Raw genomic sequence first — 12,926 nt, 5'->3', positions numbered from 1 at the left:
TATACATTTATTATTTCACACTTACCCAACTTCAGGAGTCTGGGCATGACTTAGCTGGGTTCTCCACTCAGGGTCACCCATGGCTGCAGTCAAGGTGCTGGCCTGGCTCCATTTCCTTCTAGAGCTTGAGATTCTCTTCCAAGCTCATGTAGTGGTTGGCAGAATTCAGTTCCTTATGGTTGTAGGACTTTTGTCCCTATTTTCTTGCTGGCTGTTAGCCAAAGGCTACTCTAGCTCCTAGAGGCCACTGCAGTTCTTTGCCACATCGCCCTCTCAAACATGGCAGCTTACTTTTTCAAGGCCAGCAGGAGAGTCTCTTGCTGCAGTCAGGAAAGATGGAATCTTACATAATGGAATATAATCACAGGAGTGATTGTTCTATCTCTTTGCTATATTTTGTTAGCTAGAAGCAAGTCACAAGTTCCAGTTGTACTCAGGGGAGGGGATTATACAAAGGTGTGACTCACTGGATGGTCACCTTAGGATGTGTCCACCACAATGGCTCACCCATGTTAGTGGCTAATTTTTAACCAGTGGCCAACTTGGTGAAAATGGCTATTTGACCTAATGAACTCAGCAAGGGTGAGATGTGGCTTCAATCTGAAGTCTTTTCAATGAGCTTGCCTTGATTGCAAGGAAAAAGATCTGCTCTTATAAATTTCTGGGATTTGACTCTGGGAAGAGGACATTTCCTAAGTGTAAAATGTCCAGTAGAAGGGCTAGCAGCAACATGTGGGGGATTTTACAAAAATCTGATTCTTGTCTAACTTTTCTTTGCCCTCAATTGCTAATCTGCATACAGCATTATTCAAACTATATCGGCTATGAGAAGTCCTTTAGCTGCTGCTTCTGTCTTCTGTGCTCCTACTTCCCAGGTAAATGTTTGGAACTGTGACCTGGAGTGCTTTTAGCTGCAGAATCTCACTTGGGGATTTTACCAGCCATCCTTCTGTTTTCTCTAACTGGAGCACTTGTGGACATAAGCTGTTCTAGGGCGACTGGTGTAAGGTCACAGAGTTGTAAATGAATTCAGTTGCCTTTAGCCTTGTCCCTCTGTGTTTTTACTTTACTTTTATGACCCTGGGAGACATTTGAATATTCAACTTCTGATGAAGACAGACTTTTAGAATGAGTCCGAGGAACGTGCCCACTGGGGAATGCTTAGGTCTTCCCCCAGTAGAGTGGGTGTCCTGCCTCTTTAGCTGAAGACAGTTACTCCTGGAAGCGAGCCATTCAAGATAAGTCCACTCAACAGGGCCCAGAGTGATATATGAAAAATATATATATATAGTAAAAGAACGTTCAGTTGGGACTTTTCCTGAAAAGCAAAACTAAATTTATTTTGTTTTTTCTTTAATCACATTCAGCTAATAGCTGCATGTATGTGCTGATTTTTAGAATGAGCAGAGCATCTTTCATGTTAATTTTTTTGGTTTAATTTTTCCAACAAAAGTTTGTCAGCACAATGTATTTTCCCTCACTTCCCCTTTGACTTCTGTAGCACAGTTGTAAAGAGGTTCATTTCTTTTTGCAAAAGCATTCATAGGATTCAGCAGTTTTTCCCAGGACCATTCTTGAACCTTAGGCATTCTTCCTTGAGTATCACATCTGTCATGTTTTACTTGTCAAGTTCATTGTCTTCTGTTAACTGGTCTGACTTTTCCAAATACCTACTTGGTGGATCGAGAGTGATTGTTTCCTGTAGTGGTTTAATCCACTCTGGGAAACTGTGTGTCCTTAGCAAGATTTTTAAATTCACTTTGCAATTAATTTGCCTTCATTGGCAGTTTTTTATGATAATATGACCTAAAGCATTTGAAATTGTTGGTAGGTATAATTTTTTTTTTTTTATGGACCCTAGTATTAAATGGAAAGAGGTACTTGAGTTGGGAACTAATTGTATAAACAGTTTATTTGTGAATTTTTGTATTTCTGACACCTTGTTCCCTGTGTAACATTTAACTTTGGAGTTCAGATAAAAACTACGCTGATAAAATGAAGACCCCCGATAGAGGGAAAATGACGGGGAGGACCTTCAAGAGATTAGTTGGAGAAAGAGCTATTCTGCAGGCTTTTTCGTGGCTGCATTTGAAAGCGGTTCAGAGAAACAGTTTATGTAGGTACCTGTTGCCTCTGCATTGAAACCAGGGTGGGAAACTCTTGTTCAGGTGCTAGCTGTGCACTAATTTAGCCATATGACTTCAGCTCCATTCCAGGCCTGCAGTGGCTCATCTGTAAAACGATGCCAATACTTGTCTTTGTAAATTATAAATTACAGAGTGTAAACAGAAGCATTTCAGTCCCACCCAGACGTCCTGGAAGCCTCTGCAGGGTAGTACCATCTCCAGCGCCGAGCACCAGTGTTAATGAGCCAAGAAAATGCCAACAAGAGAAGCAGCATCTCCGCTTTGCTCTCCTGTCAGAGCTCCTCGGGATGCCAGCCAGGCTCTTATCTGCCTTCTGGAAATTTGCCTTTCAAACTGAGGGGGAATGGCACCTTTCTAACTAGTGTTCCCACTCACTCTCATATTCTCACAGAAAAGCCCCTGTGCTGGCTCTGACTGGGCCATAAATCTCTGGGTCACCTGGCTGGGTCACCTGGCTGGGAGTTTTATTGTATGACTTGCCTTGCAGATGCTGGATCCTCTGAGCAGTGCTGAAAACTCCTTGTCGGGAAGCTGCCAATCCTTGGACAGGTCAGCAGACAGGTATGGGAGCATGGGTGGCTTGGGGGCTAGTCCACTGGCATTTCTGGAACTTCCTCTGGGCTAAGGAAGTCAGCTAGTGTGTGTCTGTGATCTAGACGCTGGTCCACAGCCCCGGGGTTAAATGCCATTCTTCTAGAAAAAAAGCCTCTCGCTGGGCTTCCCAGCCCTCCCTTCATTTCCCAAACACCTGGAGAATGTTATGTCTGTTAATTAAATGAATGTAATCACAGCTCATAATACTAACAGCTCACGTTTACTAAGTGCTTTACATGTTCTGACTCTCCATGTGATGTATGCCGCTCTTATACGCTTGGCCCTGCTGCTGTAACTTGGAAGGAGGAGCAGTAGGCCTTTTGTATTTTGGGGGAAAAAACTAAATTTTTATCCATGAGTTTACTTTCATTTTTTTTTTCTTCAAGTTTTTCTGGTGGAATAGGAGATAAAAAGCAGTAAACAAATACCCAGACTGTCTAGCTTACCACACTGCCTGCCTGGTCTGTAATCCTGTTCTCATACTTTGGGAGGAAGCAGCTGCTGCCCTGTACATACACATGGCTCTGCTGACCTGGGTTGCTCAGCACTAGGGGTGTATGTGGACCTGGTTTCGGCACTGATACAGCCAGCTTTCGCCTAAACCTCGTTACAACCAAAAACCGTTTGATCACGTCTGGCTGGGATCAGGGCTGTGGACAGAGGCTGTGGGGTAAGGTTGGGAATTTTATTTTCTTTGTGCAACTGATTAATTGTTCACATGACTACTGAACTTGTGACCTTGGCCGAATTTGTATTATTTTTTTCCCATCAGATGTGAGCATTGATTAGTGCTATCTTCCCTCTAGATACCGTAGAATACAGTCGTCGTTACTTGTTGGTACAATCTGTAGCTTTGCTTTGGGCTTGCTCTCCAACCAGGGGAGCAAGAGGGCACAGGTAAAAGTGCCAGGAGTGGCCGCTGCAAACTGAGCGCTCTGCCAGGAAGGGACTGACTCTGGCTTTGGACTATGTCCTAAGCTTTGTGGCCATGAGCAAAGCCCTCCCTCCACTAGGGGTAGGGGCACTGTTCAGAAAGTCTAGTAGTTGGGAAGGAGGGGCAGCCCGGAGTCACAGAGGGTTCCTGACCTGTGACACTCTCTCAGAAGGTACTCGTGTGTAAGGGAGAGGACCCTTCAGGTGGACACTGGGAAAGACAGATAAATTTACCCACTTCTCCATTCTTAGGTTTTTCCTCTCTCCCTGCAGAATTCTTTGAATTCTTTTCTTCTCCTTGGGAGTGAAACCCAGCAATCTGGGCTGACTTCTTTGGGACCTGGCCTGAATTGAGCTCAGGGTTCTCATCTTCCCATCAGGGATCAGGAGCCAGCTAGACCTAAATCGAGTCCCAGCTCTGTCAGTAGCAGCTGAGTGGCTTTGGCTAAGTTCCTAAACCTCTCTGCTGCTCAGTTTTCCCCTCTCCAAAACAGAATGGTGATAATCAGTCTGAAAGGAAGCTGCTTAGTTTAGTGGCAAGAACACAGACTTTGGAGTCACACAGCTGGATTTAAGTCAGGCTCTGTGCTTACTCGCTGTACCTATGGGCAATAATTACTTAAACTTTTTGGACCTCCGTTTATCCACTTGTAAAACGGAGAGCTTACTAGGTACCCTGTTGGATGTTTGTGAGGAACAGAAATAGCGTAGTAGCTGTTCAATCATTGGTACCTGCTATTATTTCATTTTTATTATTTTTCCTACCTCACGTGGTTGTGAGAATTAAATGAGAAAAAGCTCACTTTGTAAAAGAAATGAGAAAGCAGTACTCCATAAGCTACAAAGACTCTATATTAAGTGTTGTTACTGTTTTTGGTACCGCCCTGGGCAAGGGGTTTTCTTGCAGCTCTTCACCTGTTAAAGTCACACAACCTGAGGTGGGAAGAGAGGCCAAGAGTGCAGCCAGGGTGGAGTCAGCAGGCCGAATCGACTGCTCAGGGGCCAGTAGGATTTGAGCCTCAGGCTAGGGAAGAGAGATGGAGGAAGTAGGAGGCTGTTCCTCTCAGTCACACTCTGCCTCCTAGCATATAATGATGTGGGAGGGAGTTAGGCACGGGTGTCCATCTGGGCATCCTGCCTTCTGCCTGGTGGGGTGCTTTGCAAATACACTGAAGTCTGTTTTGTGACTTATTTTTGTTCTCCACAGCCCATCCTTCCGTAAATCACGAATGTCCCGAGCCCAGAGCTTCCCAGACAACAGACAGGAATACTCGGGTGAGTTCCTTGGATCCTGGGTGAGCAGTGCAGGGTGTCTGGGGTGTTACAGCAGCCATTCTGTTTTTGACAGCTCTGAGCTGGGGAGACTGAACTGTATTTTCATTCTCTTTGGGTCTGCTGCTCTGAGGTCTCAGGTGACCCAGAGGCTTAAGTGGCTCACTGGTGTTAACATACAGAGAAGCCAGTGATTCCTCTCTCCTCCTCAGATCGGGAAACTCAGCTCTACGACAAAGGAGTCAAAGGTGGAACCTACCCCCGGCGCTACCATGTGTCTGTGCACCACAAGGACTACAACGATGGTGAGCCCACCTCTACGCTGCCCTCTGCTGGCTGCCTCAGGAACGGGCGAGGTTGGGGCTTGGCTATAGAAAAGCTGGCTGCAAGGGGATGGGCCCAGGCACTCTGGAGTCCGTGTTTTCCTTCATTCCTGAGGAATTGTGCTCCAGACATGACGTATTGGGGACCAAAAAGAACCAGATAGGGAGGATGATACTTATAAACCAAGATGCTGCCTCTGGGAACTGTCATTTGAGCCCAGGCTTGCTGTAGGGCCACCAGCTCTCGAACTCCCTCTTCAACCCTCAGCAGCAGGTGGAATGGAGCCACTCCAGAGGGCCTGAGAGCAGGTGGTCAAGGATAAAAGAGACTTCAGTCATGGATTGGCTTGCAAGTGATTTGAAGCCTGGAGGGCTGCGTTCTCCTTGGCAGGGCTTCCTGAACCATCTGTGGCTACTACTCCCTAATTCCTGCTTTTGTCCTAATTCTCAGAGGGCTTAGGGTGGGCAGCCTTTCTGGCATGAGTCAAGTGGGAGGACAGAGAGGATGGGCTGGAGCTGATGCTATCTCTCACCTGTAGCTAGGGCCTGGTTTGCACATGCTGCCCTGTGCCCAGGGGCCTGACTTGCCCTACTCTGGCCCACGCATGCTTTCAGGCAGAAGAACATTTCCAAGAATACGGCGCCATCAAGGCAACTTGTTCACCCTGGTGCCCTCCATCCGCTCCCTGAGCACAAACGGCGAGAACCTGGGGCTGGCTGTGCAGTACTTGGACCCCCGTGGGCGCCTGCGGAGTGCAGATAGCGAGAACGCCCTCTCTGTGCAGGAGAGGAATGTGCCAACCAAGTGTGAGGAATCACCCGGCTAGGAGGAGGGGTGCGGGGCTCCATGGCTGTTAGGCTCAGCAGCGGCTGCTTTGTCCATCCTTAGCACTCTGGAGAGCCTTGGTGTGGGCAGCAGGCCCCCCGGACCTTAGGCCTGACTCCACTGTTGTGTGACAGGCCACTCTTCTGTCTGGTCTTCAGTTTCTCTGTGTCTAAACTGAAGAGCAACGTCTTTAATCCCATGTTATTTATGGGCTTTGGAAGGAAAGGCATTTGAATGCAGAAGAACATTTCACCATGGTCTTAGCCAGTCCTCTGCTTCTCAGGACTCTGATCTTAAGGTCTGGTTAACGGGGCACCAGGCCTGTTCCAGACTGGGGTGGGGATGCTGTATCAAGGATGGTGCTGGGGGAGGGGACTTGAGTCAGAGGTCCCATCTTAGAGCTTCTGGGGAATGAGGCAGGATGCAGACAAGTGATGTACGTGAAGTAACGCTGCTTTCCCGTCTCTTCCCATGTAGCTCCTAGCGCCCCCATTAATTGGCGCCGGGGGAAGCTCCTGGGCCAGGGTGCCTTCGGCCGGGTGTATTTGTGCTATGATGTCGACACAGGACGTGAACTTGCCTCCAAGCAGGTCCAGTTTGACCCAGACAGTCCTGAGACAAGCAAGGTACTGCCTTACCCATGGCAGACCCCGCTTTTAGCAAAAAATGCCCCTTTCATTGCACAGAGCAGTTGCTTCAGATGCTACAGCCTGCTTCCCCAGTCGTCCTTCCTCCCAAGCTCCCTTGCTGTCCACTCTGGCCCTGAGGTGAAGGGACCGTGGCCTAGAGAACAGCAAGCACTGGGGTGGGGAAGGGACTGGATATGAGGAACTGTGGGTTGATGCCCCAAGCAGCCCAGGAGGTGATGACCAGTTTCACGAAGAGCACAACCTGGCCTACCCTCACCAAAAAGAAGTCTTTCTCCAGCCCAGGGCCAAGGAAGGAGCCACAGGGCTCCATTCACTGGGTCCAGCTCTAAAGGAAGAACCACATACCCTCCCTTTGGAGTTGAGCTTCAGGTTTGGATGAGTCCAACAGTTCCCTCAACTAAATATCAACAGCCCCTCCTCCCACCCCACTGTCAGCCTTTTTTCAGGGCAGCGGGGGTACCAGCACCTGAGGGTGCCTGGTATTGTGGCTGAGGGCCAGACAATGGAGCGTCCCCTTTTCCTCCTGCTGGAGTTCCCAAGGCAAAGCCCTGCGAGGTCCCTGACTAGGGCACGGAGAGCTGGTCCCAGTGGGGCAGACCAGGGCCCTAAGAGCCGTGGTGACCTGTCCCTCCCCAGGAGGTGAGTGCCCTGGAGTGCGAGATCCAGCTGCTGAAGAACCTACAGCATGAGCGCATCGTGCAGTACTACGGCTGTCTGCGGGACCGCGCTGAGAAGACGCTGACCATCTTCATGGAGTACATGCCTGGGGTCAGTGCCCTCCGGAGGCATGTCAGACACGTGTGGAGAGGGCCAGACCCGGGGCTGGGGGCTGCGAAGGAGACGCAGAGGCTCAGGAGAGCAAGGCGAGGCGACACGGGGCAGGACTTGGCATCAGGAGGCCCTGCTTCTGGCTGCAGTGATGGGTGGGATGTGGCTTGCGGGTCTGGTGCTTGAGGCCAGTAAGTCTCGCCTTTACCTGGAGCACAGGGCCTCCCTTCTCCTGGGTTTGCGTCATATGTTGCTTGAGGGAACAACTGTTTCTTATGTATTCCCAAGCTGCCCAGCAGCCCCTAGCAAAGTGCCTGGCACACTGCAAATGCCCCTATCCCCACCTGTGACTCCTTGTGGCTGGCAGGGCTCAGTGAAAGACCAGTTGAAGGCCTATGGAGCTCTGACAGAGAGTGTGACTCGCAAGTACACCCGGCAGATCCTGGAGGGCATGTCCTACCTGCACAGCAACATGATTGTTCACCGGGACATCAAGGGTGAGCAGGGGTCTGGCTGTGTGGAGCCCCCAAGATCTGGTTCAAGTCTACCGCTACTGTCTGGTTGTCTTGGGCCAATCACTTAACCATTCTGAACTTTCTGAAAAATGGGGCCCTAATGACCATCTTCCTTGAGGGGTTAGTCTGAGGATCAGTTGAACAATTTGGGAAAATAACTGTAAAATGCTCTGCAGATACTGGTCATGGTAATGCCCATGTCATATGTGGGGCTGAGGCTTCCCTTCACGTGACTGTTTGCTGTCTGCAGCTCCTGGCTACTTCAGTGGTAGCCCCTGCCCTTGCCAGCAGCCCTCAGTGACTGAGGGAAGGAGAATGGTAGAAAAATGCCAAGAGGGTCTGGGATTGCATCATCTGCCTTTTCATGCCCTAGGAGCCAACATCCTCCGAGACTCCGCTGGGAACGTGAAGCTGGGGGACTTTGGGGCCAGCAAGCGCCTGCAAACCATCTGCATGTCGGGGACGGGCATGCGCTCAGTCACTGGCACTCCATACTGGATGAGCCCTGAGGTGATCAGCGGTGAGGGCTACGGAAGGAAGGCAGACGTGTGGTGAGCGCTGGGGCTGGGGACGTGCTGGGACCCCATCTCCCTGTCTGGGCTGCAGTGGGTCTGATGCTTAGAAGTGAGCCTCGGTGGCTCCTCACTGTGGCGGGAGGGAGTGAGAACCAAGAACCTGCCTCCTGCCAGTGAGGCGAGGACTCGAGCTGGGACCCCCAGGCTGTGTGGTGTGCAAGGGGTGGCGGTGTACAGCAGCAGGAGCATATGGGGCAAACTGTTACTGCAGGGAACTTCAGTCCTGGAAAGCATCCCTGATGTTTGCTAAATCCTTTCAAGAAGCAGGACCCACTCTGGTGGCGGGGAGCAGTCTCTAAGCAGTAGCGGGCTTCTGCGCCCCCCTGAGAACTCAGGCAGCTAGCATTTGCTGTGCTTCACGTCTGTCCTCTGAAAGGGCCGGAGGATGGGAGAACGTCTCCTCCCTTGGGGAGTTATTGTAGGCTGAGTGATGGTCCCGCAGGGTACCCACACACTAGTCCCTGGAACCTGCGACTGGAACCTTATAGGGCAGAAGGGACTTAGCAGATGTGATTAAATTAAGGATCTTGAGATGGGGAGATTATCCTGGGTTGTCCGGGCGGGTGTACGGTAATCATAAGGGTCCTTATAAAAGGTAAACAAGAGATCAGAGTAGGGGATAGGAGATGTGACGATGGAAGCAAGAGGCTGGAGTGATACAGGGTGGGGCCACAAGCCAAGGAGTGCAGGTGGCCTTTAGAAACCTGAAAAGGCAAAGCAGCGGAGTCCCCTCAGAGTCTCCAGAAGGAACCATTCCTGCTGACACCTTGACTTTAGCCATGTGTGACTAATTTTAGACTTCTTATCTCCAGAACTGTAAGATAATTGTGGTAATTATCATAACAGCAACAGGAAACTGAGATGGTTATCTTGGAGCTCTGTCTGTTAGTGCTAAGTGGCTCTCTATTCTTCTGTCCCTCAAAAAGTACCCAGGTAAATGGTGATGTGTAGGTTGAGGAGGCCCCTGTGGGTGAGGGCCAAGCGTCCTTGGGGACCCTCTACAGGGGTGTCAGCCTCAGCTTGGCACACCCTGCCTCAGTGTGTTCTGAGAAAGTCACCTCCTTTTATAACAGTGGGTCAGGCAGCTGGGAGCTTGGGGTGACATGGGGCTCTCTCTTTCCAGGAGCCTGGGCTGCACTGTGGTGGAAATGCTGACAGAGAAGCCACCTTGGGCAGAGTATGAAGCCATGGCTGCCATCTTCAAGATTGCCACCCAGCCTACCAACCCTCAGCTGCCCTCCCACATCTCTGAACACGGGCGGGACTTCCTGAGGCGCATTTTCGTGGAGGCCCGCCAGAGACCTTCGGCTGAGGAGCTGCTCACACACCACTTTGCACAGCTCGTGTACTGAGCTCTAGGCCACGTTGCTGCGGGCCGCTTCCTGCTGCACGGGCAAGGGGCCGCTGGGGGCTCAGCAAAGTTGCTGCTTCTCCCGGGCAAGACTGTGGACCCTAGAGTCGCAGTCCAGCCAGCGTTTGCTGGGCCTCTTCTGCCCTAGGGCTCAGAGCCAGGGCGGGGGCTGCAGCCTTGAGAACTGGGAGCCCCCAGCCTGCCAGACCAGAGGGCTCCAGCGTCCTGAGCTCTGCATGGAGGGGTGGGGCCAGGAACCATGTGTGAGGTGACCATGGGCCCCAGCCTCAGAGCTGTGTCCAGACTCCGCAGTCAGCACCGAGGCTTCAAGGTCTGGGGTGCAGGACTGACACAGGTTGTGAATAGTGTTATTTTCATTCAGAGTGTTACTTCGTTTCTGGAGGCCACCACAGGTGTCTCGAGCCCACCCAAGCCTGAGATCAAGTCCAGCATTCGGAAGGCAGAGGCCGGGCTGCCCTCTCCCCTTGGCCCCCCGGGCCAGCTTTGCCAGTCCTGTCCTTTACCAAAGATGAATGAAGCAAATGTTATGCTGCCTTATTCAGGGAAGGAGGCGCATGTCCTGCCTGCCCCTGTTCCCCCCATTCCCCCCCCTCACCCAGCAGGGGCCTGAGGTGTGGAATTGCCCCCGCTGAGGGGGGAGACCCAGTTTTGTCAATGCAATTGTCTGTTTTACAAGTTGGAGTCACTCTTATGCTGTACCCAGTTTCTAAACTGGAGCCCTTGTGTGCCCTTTGGGCTCTGAGTACCAGCTGTAGGCTCAGCCCTTGAGCTGGACGGAACGCTTGGCCTGTGTTCCTGGCCTGGCATCCGTTACCCTGCTGGAGCAGAAAGAAAGGTGGATAACATGGGGCGGGTCTGTGACCCGGCTGGCTGCCCCAACCGGAGTGCGTCATCCAGGTAGCCAGGGGGGTTGCATCAGGTGGGCTGCGAGTCATGACCCCACTGGTCCAGGAGCCCTCTCCATTGGGCAGAAGGGCAAGCCTGTGTGCTACCAGCTGTGTGCAGACCAACAGCTCTGCACCTCCTTAGCCAGTCTGGCCCATACCCATGAGGTCTCAGCCTCGTGCCCTTCTTGATCCTCCCCTGGGGGAGGGATGGCAACAGGGGTTGGGGAAACAGTATCTCCAAGCAGCTTAGAGTTGGCCATATTTACCTCAGCCTGGGCGGTGGTCCTTTCTTCCGGCCCCTCCCCTCCAAAAACGTGCCTATTGCTAAAGCTCCTCCCTCTGGACACTCAGTTTCCTCGGGAGTTGTCATTACAGAGAAAAGAAGCCAGTGCCCAGGGAAGGGTGTCTCCAGGGAGCTGAGGATTAGCGCCAGGCAGCTCATCGCCAGCCATGCCCACTTCCCCACGGGCACCCAAACAAGCCAAAGCCTTCGTTGTCTGTTGACGATGCACTTTTATGAATGTAGTTTCTATCGCTGTTTTTAGCCTTTTCACATCATGTAATGTGAGGCCTTGTACTTGTTAATTTATATCTCAGATCATATTTGATGGTTTTTATATATATCAATTCTAGACTGTTACAGGTGATGGACGCCTCAAGAGAGAGAAGAGAAAATGAAAGCAGCTGGTTTTGCAGAAATGTGTGTTGCATGGTGCCACTTGGGCCTGGGCCCCTCCATTTCTACCCCCTACTCCAGGGGCTTCTGTCAGGCACCCCAAGCCCTGCTCCCATCTCGGCCCTGGCCCAGGGTGGGGACCGGCCCCTCCTCTCGACCACAGCTGCGACCACAGCTGCCTTGTGGCAGCTCGGCCTCTCCATGACCCCGCCCTGATGGCGGTAGCTCTCTTCTTGGCCTGCACCCCCACCCCAGTACCTGTTCCCCAAGAGGAGACAGCGTGGTGCCGAAGACTGTGTGTCCTGGGTTCAGGCTCCCACAGAGCCCCACCCCCTGGGGTCTTACCTTACAGAAAATGTGTTCTAAAAATGAATTTGAAAATAAGCCAACCAACCCTGCACTCTAAAACAAAAAACCATGATTTTTTTTTGTGCCAAAAACTGTGGACATGCTGGCTCAGCATCCTCAGGACCAAGCTGTTGCTTAATTTTTTTAATTAAATAATCCAGATAAAAAATTACAGGGCCCTAGAATAGCCTGGGCCCAAAGGTTCTGAAGGGCAGCTTCCTAACAGCCCCCAGGCTTGCTGTGGGAAGGGGCCATGCCGCTATTTTCTCATCATTCCATGGGCGTGTCTGCCTTGGTTGAGCCAGCAGAGGCCAGGGCTGGGGCTAGGCCTCTCTCTGCTGCCCCTCCCGACCTCTCTCCCCCACCAGCTCTGTGTCTGTGTCTGAATCGTGGATTGTGCAGGAGGTTCTGCAGCCATAGTTATTTGACTATATCTTGACCGAGGGCTTGCAGTGCAAAGCCAGGCCAGTGTCGCGCATTACTTACAATAAAAGGGATCATTTATACCAGAGGGATCCTGTGGCAATGTTTTCGGTTGGGGTGGGGGCTTGGGAGTAGGGTCAACCTGAAAGGGGCCGGGTATGACGCCTCAAAGCAAGCTTGGGCGCCTCGGAGGAGCATTTGAAATGTCTGCAAGTAGCAGCGTCCTGGGGCGAATTGGCTGGGTACCATTGTCAGCTCAGGGGGTAATTCCTATCCCCCAGGAGCACCAGAGGGCGGATCCATCAGGGCTCTTTGCTGAGGTGACTATTAGCCCTCCCAACTGGAGCTTCACCAGTTTGAGGCAGCACAGTCCAGTCCGCTGCCTATTCTACTGCGGGGTGGTGTCTCCCAAGCTTGTCCTGTTTGCTGTAACTGTTATCCCTCAGTGCCTGAGCTTTCAGGAGATGGCAGTTTTTCCTTGGACTACTGGGGCAGAACTGTGGCTAGCTCACTCCCCAAAGCTTGAAAAGGGGCAAGATGACAGCAATCAGAGGGTGACAGGGCACAGGGACTATAAGGGACACAGGGAGGTAGACACTAAAACCTTTGGTAGCAAA

General features: G+C 51.5%; 1 protein-coding gene across 7 annotated transcripts in view; it reads left to right on the top strand.

The window, feature by feature from the left end:
* The window catches only part of MAP3K3 (mitogen-activated protein kinase kinase kinase 3), a 60,577-nt gene extending 48,185 nt beyond the window's left edge, over positions 1–12,392 (top strand). For 4 of the 7 annotated variants that reach the window (XM_010594559.3, XM_010594556.2, XM_010594558.3 and 1 more), the window contains 9 exons: positions 2,635–2,708; positions 4,882–4,949; positions 5,159–5,251; positions 5,885–6,076; positions 6,573–6,721; positions 7,382–7,513; positions 7,881–8,010; positions 8,402–8,579; positions 9,727–12,392. In XM_010594559.3, the coding sequence (XP_010592861.2) occupies positions 2,635–2,708; positions 4,882–4,949; positions 5,159–5,251; positions 5,885–6,076; positions 6,573–6,721; positions 7,382–7,513; positions 7,881–8,010; positions 8,402–8,579; positions 9,727–9,955 (1,245 nt within the window). In that variant the 3' untranslated portion in view covers positions 9,956–12,392. The remainder of the gene's footprint in view (positions 1–2,634; positions 2,709–4,881; positions 4,950–5,158; positions 5,252–5,884; positions 6,077–6,572; positions 6,722–7,381; positions 7,514–7,880; positions 8,011–8,401; positions 8,580–9,726) is intronic. The other 3 variants (XM_010594560.3, XM_010594557.3, XM_064270940.1) reach the window with 2 other exon arrangements.
* Positions 12,393–12,926: the final 534 nt, after the last annotated feature.

This window comes from Loxodonta africana, chromosome 18 (assembly GCF_030014295.1).
Source record: "Loxodonta africana isolate mLoxAfr1 chromosome 18, mLoxAfr1.hap2, whole genome shotgun sequence".
Taxonomy (NCBI): domain Eukaryota; kingdom Metazoa; phylum Chordata; class Mammalia; order Proboscidea; family Elephantidae; genus Loxodonta; species Loxodonta africana.
This window is presented reverse-complemented; position numbering and strand designations above follow the sequence as displayed.